Genomic DNA, 22,567 nt, shown 5'->3' with positions numbered 1-22,567 from the left:
GGTCACTGCGACGCGGGTTTCAATCAAGTCGCTTCTTTACTTTTCGATACCAAAAGTCCTGCAGAGGAATCACACATTTGATTAACATTTTATCAACCAACTTCCATTTGTTCGGAATATAGAGACAGACAGGCAGACAGAAGTGTTACAAACGGAATGAGAAATTTAATATAACCTCTATACTATAGTGAAGGGTATGAAAAACGAAACGTATGTAAGCTATTTAAACCAGAGATTCCAAAAAGGCAATAGCTAATAAGCAGAAAGTAAAGAAGCTGTAAGTTCGGCCGGCCGAACTTTGAATACCCTCCACCATTTGGAACGAATTTGGCAAATTTTCAAAAAATAAAATCCGTTAAAAATTTTGTTAAAATAAAAGAAATAAATAAAAACTAGGGAAGGAAGTCTTAAAGTCGGGCGGGCCGACAACAATTAAAAGTTCATATACGCTATGATTATAATTCAAGGTTCAAAGGAATGAATATGCCGAAGCAGTTGTATCTTTTAAATTCGGACTTGTATTGCCCATTTGGTGCACAATTAATTTAAAATCGGATAAAGATATATATGGGAGATATATCCAAATCGGAACCGATTTCAATAAAATTTGGCAAAGATATTTCTGAGCTGTATTTGATATATTTCCCTGATTATCGTTGTTACGGAGTGCATATTACGGCTGTATATATTGGAGCTATAGCTATATCTGAACCGATCTTAACCAAATTTGACATACTAGCTTCTAGACTCAATTCGGTCGTAAGTGCCAAATTCCATCCCATTTGGGCAAATATTAGACATTTGGTGCACAATAAAAGTGAAATCGGTCGAAGTTTTATATGGGAGCTATATCCAAATCTGAACCGATCTCGATAAAATTTGGCATACTTATTTTCAGGACTAATTTCGTTGTATGTGCAAAATGTTATACTGTTCCGGCTGATATTACACGTTTGCGAATCGGAAGCGAATCGGATGAAGATATATATGTAAGCTATATCTAAATTTTTACCGATTATCTCCAATTTCAATAGGGTTCGTCCTTGGGCCAAAAAAATGATTTGTGCAAAATTTCATCTGGTTAGGGCAATAAATGCAAACTCTACTTTGTTTAAAACAAAAATACATGGACAGACGGACCCTGACCATATATATATATATATATATATATATATATATATATATATATATATATATATATATATATATATATATATATATATTATATATATATATATATATATATATATATATATATATATATATATATATATATATATATATATATATATATATATATATGTATATGTATATATAGATGAGGTCTACGACGAATATTTAGGGATGTTACAAACGGAATGACAAAGTTAATATACCCTCCTTTTCAAGGTAAAGGGCATAAAACTAGCTTCGTCAAATTAAGTAAGTTCTATCCGATTTCTAATTTCAAGCTTTCTAAAGCCGTAACGCGTATTAAATAACGACCAAACTTAGTTGAATTCGTTCATACAATTCATACAAATTCCTAATATAGAAGGTAATTTGTAACATGTAGCTCTGCGGTGTGATGTAGGGTGACAAAAAGTCGGCACGACTAACTTTTGTACTCTATTTACTGGTTCTTAATAAATTTCCATTTAATTGTGTGTTAATGAGATATGTGCGAACATATGGCTCCCCATTTTGTGTCATATTTTTCTCTCGCAATGCCCCAATATTACTTGCAACATTTTTACTCAAATCTGTTAACACTGGAGTAGCATGTATGCTATACATCTCTTCAGATGTGTTTGATGTTTGCTATGGACTCCATGTGTGCGGAATCAATTTTTCCATTTCACACAGTACATTTTGGAAGAGTGCCCACTTCGATTGTCTCTCTTACTCACTATCTCAAATATTTATTTACCACTAGCTCTCTTCAGTCACGCACTCACACCAATTGCCAGTTGTGAAGGAAATATCTGAAGGGACTGACGCACATTTTCCGTAGCATAACATTTGTTATCAAAAGGTAAGCAAAAAAACGATTATTGAGAAAGTTTTTGTTATTTCCTGTTAAGAAGTAATAATTTCAAAACAAGTGGAACTGAGTAAATCATAATTAATGTAAAGAGAATAATAAGTAATTTTAATCTTTTAAAATCGGCATTAAGGTATAACAGTTTTATAAACTAAACTACTGGAAATTTATAGAAGGTACAATCATCGCTAGAAAGTTGGCAGATAGATTATTTTAGAATTGAAAAGAAAAAAAAAACATATCTTATCTTGAATTGAACTTTTGTAAGCAGGCCAATTACCGGTCTATACCAAATTCAGACACATTGACATACAAACAATTACTTTACTTCCATCAAAAAGACAATAATTAATTGGAATAATCGGAATTTTCACTTCACTTTACAGCCATGGATCTGTACTACTTCCCCATTTCCTCGCCCTGTCGATCGGTGCTAATGACTGCCAAAGCTTTGGGCATTGAGTTGAACAAGAAACCTCTTCGGGTTTTCAAAGGTGAACAGTTGGCTCCCGAATTTCTAAAAATCAATCCTCAACACACCATACCCACCCTGGTCGACAATGATTTTGTGCTCTGGGAGTCGCGTGCCATTATGATTTATTTAGTTGAAAAATATGGCAAACAGGATGATCCCCTATATCCCAGCTGTCCCAAGAAGAGGGCTCTGATCAATCAACGCCTATACTTCGATATGGGAACTCTGTACAAAAGTTATTCGGATTATTTTTATCCTCAGGTTAAACAAAATAAACCAGCCGATCCAGAGTTGTTGAAGAAAATCTATGCCGCTTTGGAGATGTTCAATACATTGTTGGCAACATCGAAATATGCTGCTGGTGACACGTTGACTTTGGCTGATTTGGCCCTATTGGCTTCTGTCAGTACAATGGATGTCTATGATATTGATGTGCGTAAATATGAGAATGTTGCCAGATGGTATGATTTAGTTAAGGAAACTGCGCCTGGTGCCGATGAAAATTGGGCTGGATGTTTGGAGAGGAAGGAGTTTTTCAAAACATTGAAACAACAACAATGATGTACCAAAAATAATTAACCACCAATAAAAGTATTAACTTATACTGAAATGTTTTTGTATCTGTGGTGATGATGTTCTATAGTATGGCAGTAGTTCCATGTCAATAGTAATTTAATGTCTTATTTTTAATTGTGGCAGGAATATGTTCTGTTCTCATGTATTTTTGTAAAGAAAGTACAGGTACGATTTATTGCCCGATCGAAATGAAACATCGCATAAAACATTTATTTGGCCCAAGAACGAACCCTATTGAAATTTGAGATAATCGGTCAAAATTTAGATATAGCTCACATATATATCTTCGTCCGATTTGCCTTTTATTGTACACCAAATGCGTTATATTAATCCAAATAGGATGGAGTTTGGCACATACGACCAAATTGAATCCAGAAAAAACTATGTCAAATTTGGTGGAAGTCGGTTCAGGTATAGCTATAGCTCCCATATATATTCTTCATCCGATTTGTTAAATATTCCGGTAAATACATCATATACAGCTCAGAAATATCTTTGCCAAATTTTGTATAGATCGGTTCAGATTTGGTTATAGCTCCCTTATATGTCTTTATCCGATTTCAAGTAAATTTGGTATTGGGAGTTCGTAAAATGTGCCACCTGCTATAAAAGAAAAAGCATACACAGGTACACGTACTTTTATAGCCCCATATTAGGGTATCTCCAGATATTTGGTATTTAGAGTTCATAACGGGCTCTCTGGCGGCAGAACGTTGTCTGTAAAGGTCCCTCTTTTACGATTGGATCTATGTAACGCTATCTTCGGATTTTTACATTTTCAATCTGATTTGTCTAATTTGGCATTTGTAGTTCGTGAAGAATTCTAGTTACGTTGGTAGAATATAGTGTATGTAAGTCCGCGTTTTTCTATAGCGTCCATAAAAAACCACCTTGTACCCACAAAAGGTCCAAATTAAAAAAATATATATATTTTACTGCACAGAAGGAAAAAGGATAATCCGATAAAATAAAATTAGCTCGAGGTAAAGCCATTGAAATTCCAAAAAGTGCAAGAACTTACACCGCAACAGAATGGAAATACTCTTAAAAGAGCTATAGAGTTGCTTAGCTTGGCCGAAAGTGGTGAACTGCCGAATTTGGTTTTCTCCGATGAGAAAACGTTGTCCAGCAGTTTGTAAACAAACAAAATGACCGTGTTTACTTGCCAAAAAGCAGCTGGTCAGCTGTAAATGTGCACCTTCGGTTGGCCACCAGAACTCAAGCGCCGGCCATGGCGATTGTGTGGGCCGCCATAACAGCCGATGGTCGCTCTCCGCTCGTATTAATCGACCGTGGCATCAGAATAAATGCCGAATATTATCACGAAAATATTCTGGAGGCTGTATTAAAGCCTTGGGCACGCAAACATTTTGGCCGCATCATCGCACTCAGCACGCGCCACCCGAGAATGGTTGCAAAATGAGGTTCCTCGCTTCATTTCCAGCGCACACCACCAAAATCTCCGCACATCAATCCGTTAAACTATTGTGTCTGGAGTATTTTAGAAAGCAAGGTTGGTACTAAAAAATACCAAAGTTTCGATCACCTCAAGCAAGCGCTTAAATTCGGCGGGAATGGATCAAAATACCGCAGAGTAACATTCGGTCGGGGTGTGACGGTTTCATTGGCCGTTTGAAGGCCATAATTCGTGCCAAATGTGACCAATTCAAATAAATCTAAACTTATTCTAAAAGTTCGTACTATTTCCGATATTTTTTGCTTTCATTCAATAAAATTAAAAGGAAATGTAAATATTATGGCGTTTGACTTGTTGCAGTTTTTTTGTCTCACCCTGCATGTCTCATTTATATCTTCCATCGGATGTTGTATTTAAGTCCCTCACAGCCGTTAAATGCCCTTCATAACAACGATAGATGATCCCAGTTCTCAGATGCAGCATGAAAATACCTCTGCTAAATTTTATAGAGATCGGTTCAGATTTGGATATGGCTCCCATACATATCTTCATCCTATTTAACGTGAACTGTGCCTTAAAACTAAAAAAAACGAACTTGAAATACTAAATTTAAAATAATTTCGACGAAAAGTGTGACAAAAATCATCAAAATACTGAATACCCGGAGATACCAAATCTTGGGCAGATATGAACAATTCTATGCAAGTAAATTTCTTATAGACTGGAAAGAAAAAATGCCAAAAGACCTTAAATCTGCTGGTATAGTTATATGAGGTCAATGCGAAAAAATGGACCTACATATATCACCCAATTAAAATACCAAAAGTTCTGATATACCTTGTGGGATCTAAAACGTATATTTCGAGACTGAAAAACTTTAAAGACCATCAATACTATGGTGAAGGGAATAAAGGCAGTGCGAATGCCGCTAAAACTATTAAAATACCGATTATAGCGAGATGCCATTATATGAGTCGAGAAATACCTTTTAAATGGGGGCTATACTAAGACGAGGACCTACATACACAAGTTGTTATTAATAGGCTGTAGTACCCATTAGAAACTGCAAATACTAAATTTAAAAAAATCCATGAAATAATGCCTGTAAAGTCATCAAAATACCGAATATCGGGAGGTACCGTTACATGGGCCAATACGAAATGGCGGATCTGCATAAGGCTGTGGTATCTCTTACGAACTTTAAATGCGAAATTTGAAACAATTCCAGTTAATAATGACGCTGAAATCATAAAAATACCGAATATTGAGATGTACCGTTATGTGGGGGCTATATGAAAACGTAGACCGACATGACCCATTTGTGAACTTAAACTGCAGACTGGCAAAATAGACATGCGTGCAAAATTTTAGCCTTTCATCTCAATTGAGCGTTACAAGAAGTTACAAGAAAGGTTGGACATTTTTTGTTTGTTTCCATGCCTGATCTAGGTCTGACATAAATATTAAGATGTGCCAAGTTTCAGCTCATTCGGATGTTATTTAATTTTTTTGGGAAAATATTTATTTTTTAAATTTTGAACTTTTTGTGGAGTGGTATTAGAAGGAGTGGACCTATATTGGTCATCTTCAAAGGGATCTTAGATTAGTAAAATATTACGATGTACAACGTTTGCGTTAAACCCTAAATATTTTGCGATCATCTCAAAAAGCTTCTAATCTGACCATCTCCATGTAAAATTTCGCGAGGATCCGGTCATAATTGGACAGACGGACGGACGGACATACATAGCTAGATCGACTCAGCTCGGCGATATTTCGAGGTGTTACATAATTTTTTGCTCAATCAAACTTATAATACCCCCCAAAACGTAGTGTTGTAGGGTATAAAAATTTATTTGTATGTTTTGTATGTGCTAAAAGAAAATATTTCTGAACTATTTCAGGCCAACTCTAATATAAAAACATTTTCAACGACAAGTTACTTTCTAGAACAACAGAGACGTTTTTGAAAATGTTTCTGTTTATCATAACAATTTAATTAGGTTTGCAATATTGAAAAAATCACAAGGCACCAGAATTATTTAATGCAAATTTCCAGATTTATTTATTGGATATTTACCTTTTTTGTCAATATTAATTGGTTTCATACAAAAAAATAATGTTTTAAGAAAATATTGGCAAAACAATGAATACACAAAAAAGGCAAGACCATTTTAAAATTCTTGTTGCGTTGTGTAGTTCGTTTTTGGCTTCTAATTAATTGGCACTTTTGGGAGAGCGTCTCATCTTCTATACATATTTACACGAAAACTATTCTCTCGCAGACTCTCTTACTAATAACAAAAACCAACAATAAATTAATTTAAACATTTAGTTGTCAAAAAAACTATTTTAACCATGTATTCGATCCCACAGGCAATCAGTCGCCAAGCATATTTCTAGCAGAGCAGACCGGCACATTTCCCCGAAATATCTCAAAACAAACAAGTAAGTGGTCATGGAAAAATTTTAGAATTCCAATGATTCCATAAAAACTATTTTTGGAACACATTTTTTTAATTGTTATTGTTTTTTAATAATCGATTTTTCTTTTCTTTCTTTATCTGCGTTTACCCAGCCATGGATTTCTATTATCTACCCCTTTCGGCTCCCTGCCGCTCAGTCTTGATGACAGCCAAAGCTCTTGGCATTGAATTGAACAAGAAATTACTTAACCTCTTCGAGGGTGAACATTTGAAACCCGAATTTTTGAAGATCAATCCTCAACACACCATTCCCACTCTGGTGGACAATGGCTTCGCCCTGTGGGAATCTCGTGCCATTATGGTATACTTGGTGGAGAAGTATGGCAAGCAGGATGATCCCTTGTATCCCAGTTGCCCCAAAAAACGTGCTCTCATCAATCAACGTCTCTACTTCGATATGGGTACCTTGTATCAAGGTTTTGCCAATTATTTCTATCCCCAATTCAAGGAGAAGAAACCCGCCGATCCAGAGTTGTTCAAGAAATTTGAGGTTACTTTGGATTTCTTGAACACATTCCTGTCTGAATCGAAATATGCTGCCGGCGATTCTTTGACCTTGGCCGATTTGGCTCTCTTGGCCTCGGTTAGTACCTTTGAAGCTGTCAACATTGATGTTAGCAAATATGAACATATTGCCAGATGGTATGCCTTGGTCAAGGAAACCGCACCGGGTGCTGATGAAAACTGGGCTGGTGCCTTGGAAATGAAGACTTTGATTCCCAAGTAAATTTTGTGTATTTTTTTTTCTTTTTTGTGAAAATATGTGCGAATATTTTTTTAAATTATTTTTTTGGAAAATAAATTATTTTTAGTTGAAATTTAGAGAGTTTAATGGTGTTTTATATTTTTTTTTGTGCTCAGTGAAATTATCTAAATTTGTATTGTGGATTTTAGGCTGTTTGTGCAATAGTGATATTTCCGTTTTTTTCTTGAAGAATATGAATGTAATTAATTTATAGTGATCTTATTTATCTTTGAAACACACCCAAAGAAAATTAGTCCACAAAAAAAAAAAAAAAAAAAAATTAAATAAATTAATAAACAATTAACAAGTAAGTTCGGCCGGGCCGAACTTTTTATACCCTCCACCATTTGGAACAAACTTGAAAGATTTTAAAAAAATTTCGTCGGAATATACCACTAAAATGAAAACCGTTACATGGGGGCTATATGAAAACGTGATCCTGCATAAGTAATTTGTGTAATAGGCTGTAGTAATTGTTCCGAACTTTTTATACGAAATTTAAAACAACTCCGGTGAATAATGCCGTAAAAATCATAAAAATACCTACTGTCTGGGAACGTGGAACTATTTAGATAATTCCCTTCTAGGAGATAAAGTGCTCACAAGGAACTTCTTGTGAGAATTTGTAGACCATTCCATTGAAAACCGTGGCTTAAATCATCAAAATGCCGGATATCGGGGGTACTGTCATAAGGGGGCTATACGATAACGTAGACCTATATAGACAATTCTATTTTAGGGGGTAAAGTACTCAGAACGAACCCCTTGTGTGAGTTTTAAGACGATTCCATTACAAAATTGTCTGAAAGCATCAAAATACCGAATATCGTGTGGTACCGTTATATGGGGGATATACGATATCGTGGACCTATATAGAAAATTCTCCTTTAGGAGGTAAAGTACTCATAAAGAAATCCTTGTGTAGAATTTCAGACAATTCCATTGAAAAAGGTGGGTAAAATCATCCAAATACCGAATATCGGGCGGGGCTATACGATATCGTGGACCGATATAGCCCTTCTTCGAACTTGACCTGTTTGCAGACAAAATACAGATCTGTGCTAAATTTTAGCTTCCTATCGTAATTCGTTTTGACTCTAGCTAAATCGGCTAAATCGTCTTAGAATTTTACGCTGATCAAGAAAATATATAATTTGTTGGGTCTAAAATTATTATTTCGATGAGTTACAAACGGAATGACGAACTTAATATACCCTCCATACTATATATGGTGGAGGGTATAAAAATAAGAGAAACATTTTGCCGAATATACCAGAATCTTCCACTTGTATATAATTAATGTTGTCTCCGACTGCTGAAGTTTAGATAAGCATGCATATCTTGATGTAGAGCTTTGTAATCTATCACAGACATACATGTTCTTATCTATAGAGAGTGGGGGTGAAATAAGTTCAATCAAATTGGCTTGAGTATGTTTCACCGCAAAAAGCAACCATAACATGTTGAAGCCAGTGGTTCCATTTTTAAAAGAAAAAAATTGAAAAAAAAAAACTTCTTTAAAAAATCTAATAGCCCAAAGAAGAATATTTTTGAACACACGTTGCAATCGCATGAAACATTTTGGGATTTCATTTAAATCATTTCATAACTTAGAAAACTTTATCCCAAACTTTATCGAACTTTGAATACCTACCACTATTCAGAAGGAATTTCCAAATTTCCCAAAAAAAAAACGTTGAAAAACACTGCTAAAATGATGAATATACCGAATATAGGAAGGTGCCGTTATATGAGGCTAATACGAAGACCTGGACATGCATAGACAATTTTCATTACGAACTTCAAATGCGAAGTTTGAAACAATTCCGGTAAATAATGTCGCTAAAACTATCAAAATACCGAATATCGGCGAGTACCGTTATATGGGGGCTATTCGAAAACGTGGACCTGCACAAACAATTTTCTGTCATAGGCTGTAGAATTCCTTGCGAAATTCAAATACCAAATTTAAAATAGTTCCGGTAAATAACATCGATAATATCATCAAAATACCTAATATCGGGAGGTACCGTTATATGGGGGCTATACGAAGACGTGGACCTACATGGCTCATTTTCTGTCTTAGACTGTAGTATCCATTACGAACTTCAAATACCAAATTAGAAACAATTCCGCTAAATAATGCCGCTAAAATCATCAAAACACCGAATATCGTAGGGTGCCGTTATATGGCGCCTATATGAAGACGTGGACCTACATGGCCCATTTTCAATACCAAAAGTCCTGCAGATATAATACACTTTTGAGTAAATTTTTATTAACTTACTTCATTTCGTTCGGAAGCTAGAGTGATTTCCACAGACGGACAGACAGAAAGACGGACAGACGGACGGATATTGATAAGTCGACGTAGAATTGTATGCTGATCAAAAATACATATACCTTGTGGGGTCTAAAATGTATATTTCGAGGTGTTACAAACGAAATGACAAACTTAATATACCCTTCACACTATGGTGGAGGGTATAAAAGGTGACACAAATCATCAAAATACCGAATATCATGAGGTAGAGTTATATGGGAGGGCTATACAAAGCCTAATGCAACGATCGATTAATACGAGAGGAGAGCGACCATCGGCTGTTATGGCGGCCCACACCATCATCATGGCCGGCGCTTGAGTTCTGGTGGCAAACCGAATTTTCAGCTGACCTCTTTGTTTTCTCATCGGAGAAAACCAAATTCGGTTTCATTTTTGGCCAAGCGAAGCAATTTTTTAGCTCTTTTGAGTCTATTTTCTTTCTGTCGCGGTGTAAGTTCTTGCACTTATTGGAATTTATTTGGCTTTACCCCGAGCTCATTTTTCAATATTTGTCGAATGGAATATCGCGATATGTTCAGCTCACGTGGCATTTCTTTACTTTTCGAATCATTTCTGCTGATGTTGCTGTTTTCTTCCGCCCACTTCCTTGACGTCGGGTTACGCTACCAGATCACGGTTACGACAATGCTACCAGACACAAAAGATTTATTCACATTTAATTGCTGGAGTGCGCTAGTCAGCTGTCACTGAAATAATTTTAACATAAAGAATAAATATGAGAATCTTGGCTAGAAAGTCCTTCAAAATCTTCAAAAAAGCAACAACTCAGGATGATTAATAGAGAATCCACGAATTTTTCCAGTACCTAGTTAATATTTGTCACTTCGTTGGCATTTTTACGAAAATCATTATTTTTCTGTAAAATTCGCTCTTTGTCGGGGAGGTAGCAGAAAAATTGGACTTTTGTTTTTCATTTATAGGAACTAAGCCATCGATGTTTCTTTGATCGACACTAACTGTTACTTAATCGTATATTTTATGCATAACATTTTTAAAATCTAGGTCAGTTTTGGGGGAATAGGCAGACGGATGGATTGAGGTAGACAGGCAGATAACTGCATAGAAATCAAAAAAATTAATATTAAACCCTCCAAATTTAATCGATATGTTTCAACACAATTATGAAGTAAAATTTTCATAACCAGCCAAATCGATATGGCAAATGGTATGACCCCCTCACACCTCACATGGTTAGAAGATTTCTTGTCATATATTGTCAAAATCAATCAAATTGTCCAAAAATAATCACTTTTTATTGTCTATGTATATTTAGCACTTAGTTCCGCAGCAGTATTCAACAACTGAAAAATTCACATTGCTTTGCAACTTAATATTTTTTCCCTCTCGAAATAGTGGACGCTTTTGAGACAAACTAATTATTGAAAATAACTACAACCGATTAAAAAATTTCTGTGCCGCCGCATAAGAAATCTCTTTTTATGGATTCATGAAAAAAAAATCATTTGCAATTTTTTGCCAACTCATTGTCATTTATGCTGATAATAATAAAGACTAGGTGACGAGATAAAAAAAAAAAAAAAACAAATTGTTTTCTTTTTGGCTTTATTTTTTATGGTCATGAAGGGTGGGGGACGACAGCTCATCAACAAATCTATATGAATAGAATGGAAAATAGAAATTGCAATAAACCAAAAAAGAAGGTTCTCGCAATTCTCATATCTCCCGGACTGATATGAGGCGAGAGAGTGTATGGAGTCAACGAGCAAAAAAAAAAAAAAACAAAAAACAAGAATAAAATAATATGCCGTTCAACTATTGAGCAGATGTGTTTTTCTGCGAGAACTATATACAAGTTTAAGGGGGGAGATTGTCGGTACATTCATATGCATAGTATATTTTATATATAGGCGCGAGTGTAAGGTTATTAGGGTGTAACGAAAATGAAAAATCACAAGAATTTAAATTTTAACATAACTTAACAAAATGTCTATTGTCAAAGAAGTAGTTCTAGTTTAATCACGAGTTTAAATGACTACATAAATTTAAATGAAAGAAGCAAAAGCTTTTTATGACGGCGTGGTATGGCTAAAAAGCAGTATATTTCGCAACTTGACAATGTCTTCTGCAAGGTTCCTCCTAGGATAAAAAACATTCCTTGGAATATCATTAGTTGTTGGCATTAGAATTATATGTCAAAAAATAATCTGATATGCTTCTCATAATAAATACAACAATTTGGATACAAATCGGTTATTGTCAAAATGTGCAGAACGAAGGGTCTCTGTCATAACTCTACGTGGACTGGTCTAAAAGAAACAGAAAAGTTAACCTCAGTCTAAATTATTGCAATCTTTTTTTGCTTGGGTCAGTTTAAAGCGTTCTTAGGTTGTTATTAGGCTTGAAACGCCTGAAAATATTTATTTTAGGTTTTCATCAGACGAAAATATGCCTTACGATAAAAGTTTAATATCAATCAGGCACCATATAATAAAACCGACCGATTTTATGAATTTTAATGACCCTTCACACATGTAACTTCCTGTAATTTATGTTTAGGTTATCTGCACAAAATAAGCTTTATCTACGCAAATTAAATTAACTTCATCACTAAGTCCGAATCCTTCATAGAAATGGACTTCAAAATTGGACTCCACTTGAAAATTTCAATAATTATGGGATACCCCCATAGGAGCTTTATTGCAAAGCTTAAATCTACATTAAAAATCTTTTATCTGGAATATATGGCCTAAAACCCCCTCTAAAATGGCACAGTAATGCCTATTGGAGCTCAATCAATGAGTGGAGGAAGTTCTGGAGGCCAAAAAATGAAAAACTGACAGTATTCATTTTAGTCCAATATTTTGTGAAATATTAGATCGAATTTGAAGATAAATAATATCGCTCCACTCCTTCTGGTAACACCCTCAAATGGTCCAAAATATTCAAAAACATCATATTTATAGTAGAAGCGAAGGGGGCATCCGATTTATGCTTTGCATATTGTAATATTTATAGCAGATTTGGATCGATATTATCGGAAAAAAGCTTTAAGACCTTCGGTCTTTTGTATTAATTGCGTTTTTCGAAGACGATTTTACATTGTAAGTCTGTCTGACTGTAAGTCTGACTTTGCGAATGATAACTCTCTAAGGGAGTATCCTTATGCAAAACTTGGTACAATTTGGTATTGGGTGAACAGATAGTGCTTTAAATGTGAAATTTGGTATTAGGGTCTCAAAGAAACCCTGGACATATGTATGGCGTTTCGGAAAAGTGTGCCATAACGAAAAGTATTGAATGGCACAAAATTAGATATTAGATTAAGTTATATAGCTGCAATCTCGAAATGTGATATTGAGGTCACTGTTGATATCTGAAATTGAGATGGGGAGGTGGTTTTGGAACGTGCATTAAAATTATAAGAAAAATACTAAATGGTACAAAATTAGGTATTGATTGAAGGTATGAGCTGGAATCCGAAATTTTGGTATTGAGGTCTCTGTTGGGGTCTGTCGTTAAGATATGGATGTGGTTTTGAAATTTGTACCAAGAGTACTTAATGGTACTATTTTTAGCATTGGGAGATGCCGTTATATGTGGACTAAACTAATACGGGCACCTACATAGGCAATTTTCACTCATAGGTTGTAGTACTCATTACGGGTTTAAAATACGAAATTTTAAGCAACTCCGGAGAATAAAGTCCCTATAAAAATCAATATGCCGAATATCGGAGGTATCATTATATGGGGGCTATATGAAGACGTGGACCTGAATAGAAATTTTTTTATCATAGGCTGTAGTGCCCATTACGAACTTTAAATACGAAGTTTGAAACTATTCCGGTTAAAATGTTATTAAAATACCGAATATCGGAGTGTACCGTTGTTTGGGGGAATACCAAACATTGGGGGTACTGTTACATGGAGGCTCTACGATATCGTGGACAAATATATATTCGATCTTGACATTCTTGCAGACAAAAGACTGATCTGTGCAAATTTTAGCTTCCTATCTTAAATTGTTTTGACTCTAGCGTGATAACAATAGACGGACGAACAGGGCTAAATCGTTTTGGAATTTTACGATGAACAAGAATATATGTACTTTTTTAGGTCCTAAATTATTATTTCGATCAGTTGCAAACTTTATGGCAAACGAAATATACCCTCCATAAAATCGTGGAGGGTATAAAAAATAATTAAATTAATATTTTTAGTTCGACCCTAATGTTTGCATACTTGTTTCGTATTGGCACAGTGAAATACATTGTTTTTGCCGGGGGTCGAGGGGAGCGATATTGTGGCCCCACAGTGCTCCCATATACAAACAAATAATTTTTGATCCAACTACAAAAAAAAAAGAAACAAAACAGCCAAGTTGCCGGTCTCTCTTTCTCATTCTCTTAATGGCTTCTCACGATGTGCGGAGACGGGCAACACAAAACATAAGCAAACAATCACACTCGATTAATAGTTGCTGTTGTTGTTGGCGGTTTGGTTGTTTGTTTGACCACCAGTTCAAAAAGATAAGCAACGACAGCTGCAGCAGCAGCAGCTATTTGAAAGGGGCGAACCGACGACAACAACAAAATACAGCCGGCTTCGTTTGGGGGAAAACAGCTTAAATAGCCATAAACTTGCCATCCAACTTCAGTCGTTCGTTGAATCTACTAACGTACACAGCTCCAACCAAGCACTTCAAAGGTAAAGCTACGGATCCAAGAAAATCTAAGGCTAAACTCATAAAAAAGTACAGTGCCTTCTGGCAGTGCAATAGCAACAACAACGGATGTACTAGGGTGAACAAAAAAAGTCAGACTGCAAATATGACATCATAAGAAAAATTGTTGAGAGGATGCCAAGTGAAAAACAAAATTGTGTTCAAAGGAAATGTGAATGGAATTGAAAATAATTGTTTTAAAATTCAGTGAAATTAAAAGTAAATTAGGAAAAGAAATAATTATTGGCAACTATGAAGTGTATGTGACAATTATGACGGATAGTTCCAGAATATTAAAAACAAGATAACGGTTATTTCTGTCACATCTGTACAGAAATATTTCTGGTTTCATGCAGGATTCAAGTGATATATAAAAAATAAATTCAAATTTTTTTTTTTTCTGAAATTAAAATTTTAGCAACTAACATTCCTCTTGAACAGTCGCTTTTGTAAACTATTCGACACACTTCAACAATTGTTATTAACATCCGTTGTTGTAATACAGAAAAAAATTGAAAAAAAATCTCAATGCCACAACTAATCGTTCTATTGTTCTTTTCTTTTGTCTTACAGCCAACCATAATGGATTTCTACTACTTGCCCGGTTCCGCTCCCTGCCGCTCGGTCTTGATGACCGCCAAGGCCTTGGGCATTGAACTCAACAAGAAATTGTTGAACTTGCAAGCTGGCGAACACTTGAAGCCCGAATTCTTGAAGATCAATCCCCAACACACCATCCCCACCTTGGTCGATGGCGATTTCGCATTGTGGGAATCTCGTGCCATTATGGTCTACTTGGTTGAGAAGTACGGCAAAACCGACTCCTTGTTCCCCAAGTGCCCCAAGAAGCGCGCCGTCATCAACCAACGTTTGTACTTCGACATGGGTACCTTGTACAAGAGCTTTGCCGACTACTATTATCCTCAGGTCTTTGCCAAGGCTCCTGCTGATCCTGAACTCTTCAAGAAAATCGAAACCGCTTTCGATTTCTTAAACACCTTCTTGGAGGGTCATGAATATGCTGCCGGCGATAGCTTGACCGTTGCCGATTTGGCTTTGTTGGCCAGTGTCAGCACCTTTGAGGTGGCCAGCTTCGATTTCAGCAAATACCCCAATGTTGCCAAGTGGTACGCCAACCTTAAGACTGTTGCTCCCGGCTGGGAAGAAAACTGGGCCGGTTGCTTGGAATTCAAGAAATACTTCAGTTAAATTATTGTTGTAATTTTTTTTTTAAATTATTATTTATATCAGATATGTTTTAGTTGTAAACGCACAGCAAAGAAAATTAATTTTTATATATTTTTCTATATTGTTAGAAAAAATCTGAAAATAAAATTAAGAAAATAAGAAAAAAATTTGTTTCGATTTCAAGGGCAGAATTTGAGCAAAATGAGGAGTTTTACTTGTCTCCTTTTTTTTGGATTATCAAGCGAGCTCTCCTATGTTGTAGAGAGCAAAGTAGGCGATCATCAGGATACAAAATGCCAGGTTGTATTCCAAATTACTTGTCTCCAACCGTTTGAAAATTAATGAAGTATTTCAATTTGTATCTGCTGATTATTATCTGGTCACGAGAGCTGTAGAACGTTTCCAGATAGTACTAAACTTTTAATTGCATTTTGAAATTTAATTGTATATCTTTTGGTGACATTATCAATTGAAATACTAAGTGGTGAGTTGCGAAATTCGTTTCAGTATTTATACCCCCCGCCCTACTGTTATTTCATTTGAAACGGACATTATGTGTCTCATAGGAATAATCATTTTATATCCTACGTTTATTTGGACGGCATTTGTTTCAGGATTTTCGGACACTATCAAAATCCAAGTTTGTGCATCCTATTCTTTTTTTACTGAAGTTAGATCGATTTCGAATATAGGCAATTTCGGTCTAAAAAGATCAAACTTTTCAAAACAGGTATTCTATTCTAAATATAATAAATTGTGATATTTTATCAGAATTAGTTCGAGAAAGAAAATCGAAGATATCAGGTGTACCCTCCACAAAAACATCGATATTACGAATAATCGTAACCCTCATAAAATACTGCATTTTTCTAAAATTTTCTTCAGAAATTTTACCGATAGAATATCTGTACATATCATTTGTCTGTTATCACAAAATGTACCGGTCTGCTCTTTTTAGCACTAGTCCCAAGTACGGATAATATTAAAAAGAACAAGGAAAAAGTAAAAAAGCTGTAAGTTCGGGCCGAACTTTGAATACCATGCACCATTTGGTACAAATTTGGCAATTAAAAAAAAAAGTTAAAAAATCTGTTAAGGTCTATACGTCTACGTGGACTTGCATAGCCGAGTTTTGTCACAAGCTACTACAATATTCAAATGCGAAACTTGAAAAAAAATCTGTTTATCATTATCTGTTTATTAAATCATAAAAACACCGAATATAGGAAGGTACCATGGGGGTTATAACACGTGGACCTGCACAGACAATTTTCCGTCATAGGCTGTAGTATCCGTTACTAACTTCAAACACCGAATTTTAAACAATTCCGGTATATAATGTCGCTAAAATCATCAAAATACCGAATATCGGGAGGTAGCGTTACATGGGGGCTATACGAAGACCTGGACCTACATTGCCCATTTTCTGTCTTAAGCCGTAGTATCTATTACGAACTTCAAGTACCAATTTTGAAACAATTCTGGTAAATAATGTCGCTAAAATCATCAAAATACCGAATCTCGGGAGGTACCGTTATATGGGGCTATACGAAGACGTGGACCTACATGGCCCATCTTCAATACCAAAAATACATCGAATTTTATGCTGATCAAGAATATATATACTTTGTGGGGTCTAAAATGTATATTTCGAGGTGTTACAAACGGAACGACAAACTTAATATACCCTCCATACTATGGTGGAGGGTATGAAAAAGCAGCTAAGTTCGGCTTTAACTTTTAATACCCTCCACCATTTTGAAAGATCTTTAAATTTTTCAAAAAAAAAAAAAAAAAGAAATCGTCTAAAAAATAAAATGAAAACCGTTACATGGGGGCTGTACGAATACTTGGACGTGCATAATTATTGTTTTTTTTTTTTTCGTCATAGGCTGTAGTACCGATTACGAACTTCCAATAGTAAATTTGAAACAGTTCTGGTGAATAATGTTGCTAATATCATCAAAATATCAAATAAATTGAGGCACCGTTATATGTGGGCTATACGAAGACGTGGACCTGTATAGACAATTTTCCGTCATAGCTTGCGACCTTCAAACTCTAAAAAAGGAAATTCGAAACGAAATGAAATGTGGTTCAAGTCATGAAAATATCGAGTATCGGGGGGTACTGTTATAGGGGGACCATACGATATCATGGACCTATGTGATTAATTCTCTTCCATGGGGTAAAGTACTTAGAAAGAATTTCTTGTGTGGATTTCAAACAATCTAATTGAAAAATGTGGTTAAATTCATGAAAATACCGAATATCTGGAGGTACCGTTATATGGGGATATACGTTATTGTGGACCTAAATAGAAAATTCTCTTCCATGGGATTAAGCACTCAAAAAGAGTTCCTTATGTGGGTTTTCAAACCTCTCATTGAAAAATGTGACTAAAATCATCAAAAGACCGAATATCGGGGGTACCGTTTTATTTGGGGCAATACGATATCGTAGACCGATGTAGCCTATCTTCGAACTTCACCTGCCTGCACACAAAAGACTGATCTGTGAAAAATGTTAGTTTCCTATCTTTATTTGGTTTGACTCTAGTGTGATTACAAGAGACGGATGGAAATTTTTCACGAAGGTCAGTCTTGGTGCGTAGTACAAAAGTACTAAATAAATTACTAGAGAGTACAAAATTTGGTATTGAGTGAAGGAATAGAGCTGAAATCCTGAAATTCGATATACAGATGCCACTGTTGGTGTTTGTGGTTAAGATATGGATGTGATTTTGCAAATTTGTACTATAATTGTACGATAGGTGCTAAATAGTACTACATTTGATATTGAATGAAGGTATAGAGCTGGAATTCAGAAATTTGATATGGATCTCACTGTTGATGTCTGAGGTTGAGAGAAGGGACTGTTTTTGGATATAATAACTATAATTGTACTAAATGGTACTGATTTTGGTAATGGGATTACAGAGATGAAATTCTAAAATTTGATATGAATGTCACTGTTGGTTTCTATATTTTACATATGGAGACGTTGAAATAGATGTGGACAGAAAAATTGGATGTAGGTAAATAGTGCCATGACTTTACTAATACCCTTCTCGTAAACTTCAGAATAAAAGATATTGAAGAATTTTTGGTGTAAATTTCCTATTATTCTTCCCGAAAAAGGAAAAACTTGAATACTGTATAAAATGTTGAAAGTCTTAAAATTAAGTACGATGAATGAAGTTTTGATTAAAAAAATTGGACAAGCTGAGTTAATTGTGCATTTTGAGTAGTAAAAACAGCCTAAAACAAATTGTTGGAACGAATCTAAAGTTTTAAGGTGGACTTTTCGCTGACAAGGTAGCGAGCACTTTCTAATTGTTAATGAAAGATTTCATTCCTTTAAAGCTCTGCGCAATTATTTTTATTTTCTTTATAGAGAGGGAGAGAACACCCATACACAATGTGTATCAAATTAAGTTGAGGTATTTTGATAACCAAAACCGTTGATATTTCCCTTAATATTTAAGAGAAAATGTGTTGATATGAAAACTCTCTTAAACTGCACTGATCACACTTTATGAGGCAATGGACACAAAAGTCTCTTTAATTATTTTAAGGTGAAATTTAAAAATTTATAAAAAATTAAATATTAACAAGTAAAAAGCAGTAAGTTGGGTACAGAAAACTTTATATATAAATGTATCTGAATTCAAACGTCTTCCACTTTATACTACAAATACCAGTAAGACCGTTTGGATAATACTGTTAAACTTTTCAAAAAACCATGAAGTGGGTGAGACAGTTGTATGGGAGCCATACCAAAACGGGAACCTCTAGACAATGTTAAACATCAAGGATTGGCATCTACCAAATATTCTTTAACACCAAATTTCAAACAATTTCGTGGATAAATGTGCTAGGATTATCAAAATACCGAATATCGGTAGGTATCGTAATATATGCGCTATAGGAAAACGTAGACCAAAATAGTTACAGTTCTGCCGCCGGAGCTGAAATCCATTATTAACTACAAATACCAAATCATCAAAATACAGAATATCGGCATGTACCGTTATATGGCGACTTAAAATTTTATGCTGATTATGAGTATATAAATTTTATGGGGTCTAGTATATACATTTGATGCGGTTATGGATGTTACAAACGGAATTAAAAGGTTTATATACTCTCCTTTTCCAAGTGAAGAAATGATTTATTTTTCAATACCGGAAACATTCTATACGACAGATACCAATGCTCCTTTATTACATCTGGTATGATATATTCTGATTTAAAAAAAGCCATAGCCAATTGGAAAAGAGGCGAAATTTGAACTCATTAAGTTATAAATTTACAAAATTCATTTTTCCATAATAATAGGAAAAATATAGCATATTATGAAAATTGAGCTAAAAATAGATGGCACAAGTATGGGCGATTTGAAAGATCTGAGAGCAAGGTAACCTAAATTGAGGGACAATTTCGCCCCCCTCCACATTTATTTAAATATATATTTTTTTTTATTGAAATTTCATGGGAGAAGGTCAACATATTCATACATACTTAAAAAAAACATTTGAACACATTTAGGTAAAATTCAAGAAAAATTTTTTGAAGAATCAAAATCCAAAAAATATTTTCCTTAACTTTTGAAGAAAGTATTTGCTTAAATTGATACCAAAATTTTTATATATATGTTTTTTTATTTTTTCTTTTTTTAATGTTTATTTATTCCACAATCAAAATATGCCTCGCATCAAGGTATGAAATTATATAGAGGAGTTGTATACTTTTTTTGCAATTTATGAGAGATACACCAGATCTTACGTTTGTTAAAATATTGGGATGTGTGAAATTTAAAGAGAATCGGATGCTTATTTTGTTTTTATGAGCGTTTTTTGGTATTTAAAATGTTTACCCCTTTGTGGGGGAGATAGAAGAAGGAGTGGGCCGAGAGTTATAATTTTTCAAAATTTTGACTTTTTGTGGGGGAGGTACTTGATGGAGAGGGCCTATATTGTCCATTTTCATACCTGACTTAGAAATATTGGGATTTGTAAAGTTTGAACCAAATCGAATGATCCTTTCTCTTTCTATATGGCAAAATTAGGTACTAGAAGGAGTAAACCAATGTTGCCTTTCTACGTACTCGATCTAAGTTTGGCAATAACACTGCGATGTACCAAGTTTGCCTACCTGAAAGACAGGAAGACGGACACCCCTTAATCAACTCCAAATGTACTAAAACGGATTTGGTCCAAAGAGTCCTAGGGTCTAAAACCGTTATTTCGATGAGACACGTTATGGCCGTATCAAATGATATATACCGTCACTAGCCATATGGCTGAGGGTTTAACAACGTAAACACATAATTTTCAATGATTTGTATGCTTTATTCGTTTGTAATACGATTTATGGTTAAATTGTAGACCAAACTCAAGATGTTTGACATTAAAAAAACCCGAAGCGTGAGTGATCTGTTTAAACCAGTGTTACATAAAAGATAATAGCTAACAAAAAAGCACAAAGCACAAAAAGCAGGGCCGAGCTTTTAATACCCTCCACAATTTTGATGGAAACAAATCGTCGAAAAATACCATTTATAGGGCTATACGGAGATGTGGACCTATATAGACAATTCTCTTCAAGGTAGTGAAGTACTCAAAAGAAACTTCTGGTATGGACAATTCCATTGAAAAATGTTGCCATAATCATAAAAAACCGAATATCGTTAGGATTTTGAGATTATGAAAATACCGGATATCGTTAGGTACGGTAGACAATACCCTTCCAGGAGGTAAAGTACTAAGAAGAACTCCTGACGTGGATTTTGAGACAATTCTATTTAACAATGTGGCAAAATTCATGAATATGCCGAATATCGGGAGGTACCGTTATACGATATCGTGGACCTATATAGACATTTCTCTTCCAGGGGGTAAAGTACTCAGAAGGAATTCCTGGTGTGGATTTTAAGACAATTCCATTGAAAAATGTGGTTAAAATCATGAAAATACTGAATATCGGGAGGTACGGTTATATAGAGGCTATATGATATCTTTGAACTTGACCTGGCTCCAGACAAAATTTTGATCTGTGCAAAATTTTAGCTTTCTATCTTTATATGTTTTTACTCTAGCTTGACTCGACAGACGGACGGACGAACAGGGCTAAATCGTCTTAGAATTTGACTCTGATCAAGAATATATACACTTTGTTGAGTCTAAAATTATTATTTCAATGAGTTACAGATAGATGTCGAACTTAGTATACCTACCATACTATGTATGGTAGAGGGTATACAAAACAACATTAGTACAGCTTTGGCAGCGCCTAAAATTATGCTTTACCAATTCTTAATATGAGTGTGAAAGACTGACTAAACTATTATGATTTGCACACATGTCTTTAGCTATTACTCTCTGTAGCTATGCCAAATCAGAGGCAATTTATTTGGGTCCATGTTCAAAAAATTGTATTTCCCTTACAATTTATTTTGTCTTCATTGAGTAAATACATTTACAAAATATTTTTTTATTTATATCTCTTTATTATTCACAGGTACTTTACAACTAAATACACACATAAATACACCTACAAACAATAATATACATAAATACATACATTATGACTACTCTAAATATAAATAATTATACAAAATAAAAATAAT

The 22,567-nt window shown here is 34.7% G+C and overlaps 3 protein-coding genes across 4 annotated transcripts; all 3 read left to right on the top strand.

The window, feature by feature from the left end:
* Positions 1–1,869: 1,869 nt before the first annotated feature.
* On the top strand, positions 1,870–3,108 carry LOC101897094 (glutathione S-transferase 4-like). Of its 2 annotated transcripts, none has more exons than XM_005180042.4 (2): positions 1,870–2,014; positions 2,410–3,108. In XM_005180042.4, the coding sequence occupies exon 2, from the start codon at positions 2,412–2,414 to the stop codon at positions 3,057–3,059; it is 648 nt and encodes a 215-aa protein (XP_005180099.1). In that variant the 5' UTR covers positions 1,870–2,014; positions 2,410–2,411; the 3' UTR covers positions 3,060–3,108. The 2 variants fall into 2 exon arrangements, with proteins under 2 accessions (XP_005180099.1, XP_058976854.1); XM_059120871.1 differs by lacking the exon at positions 1,870–2,014 and adding an exon at positions 2,063–2,199.
* Positions 3,109–6,780: 3,672 nt separating this feature from the next.
* On the top strand, positions 6,781–7,799 carry LOC101899624 (glutathione S-transferase 4-like). The gene is made up of 2 exons (XM_020035580.2): positions 6,781–6,939; positions 7,070–7,799. Exon 2 carries the CDS (start codon positions 7,072–7,074, stop codon positions 7,702–7,704), a length of 633 nt encoding a protein of 210 aa, XP_019891139.1. The 5' UTR covers positions 6,781–6,939; positions 7,070–7,071; the 3' UTR covers positions 7,705–7,799.
* Positions 7,800–14,569: 6,770 nt separating this feature from the next.
* On the top strand, positions 14,570–16,104 carry LOC109612013 (glutathione S-transferase 1-like). Its single transcript, XM_020035578.2, has 2 exons — positions 14,570–14,733; positions 15,323–16,104. The coding sequence occupies exon 2, from the start codon at positions 15,332–15,334 to the stop codon at positions 15,956–15,958; it is 627 nt and encodes a 208-aa protein (XP_019891137.1). The 5' UTR covers positions 14,570–14,733; positions 15,323–15,331; the 3' UTR covers positions 15,959–16,104.
* Positions 16,105–22,567: the final 6,463 nt, after the last annotated feature.

This window comes from Musca domestica, unplaced genomic scaffold (assembly GCF_030504385.1).
Source record: "Musca domestica strain aabys unplaced genomic scaffold, Musca_domestica.polishedcontigs.V.1.1 1, whole genome shotgun sequence".
NCBI lineage: Eukaryota > Metazoa > Arthropoda > Insecta > Diptera > Muscidae > Musca > Musca domestica.
The sequence above is the reverse complement of the archived record's forward strand: the minus strand, read 5'-3'. Positions and strand labels throughout refer to the sequence as shown.

Coding starts and splice junctions, on each gene's coding strand:
- LOC101897094 (XM_005180042.4), top strand. CDS start 2,412: ATGGATCTGTACTACTTCCCCATTTCCTCGCCCTGTCGATCGGTGCTA.
- LOC101899624 (XM_020035580.2), top strand. CDS start 7,072: ATGGATTTCTATTATCTACCCCTTTCGGCTCCCTGCCGCTCAGTCTTG.
- LOC109612013 (XM_020035578.2), top strand. CDS start 15,332: ATGGATTTCTACTACTTGCCCGGTTCCGCTCCCTGCCGCTCGGTCTTG.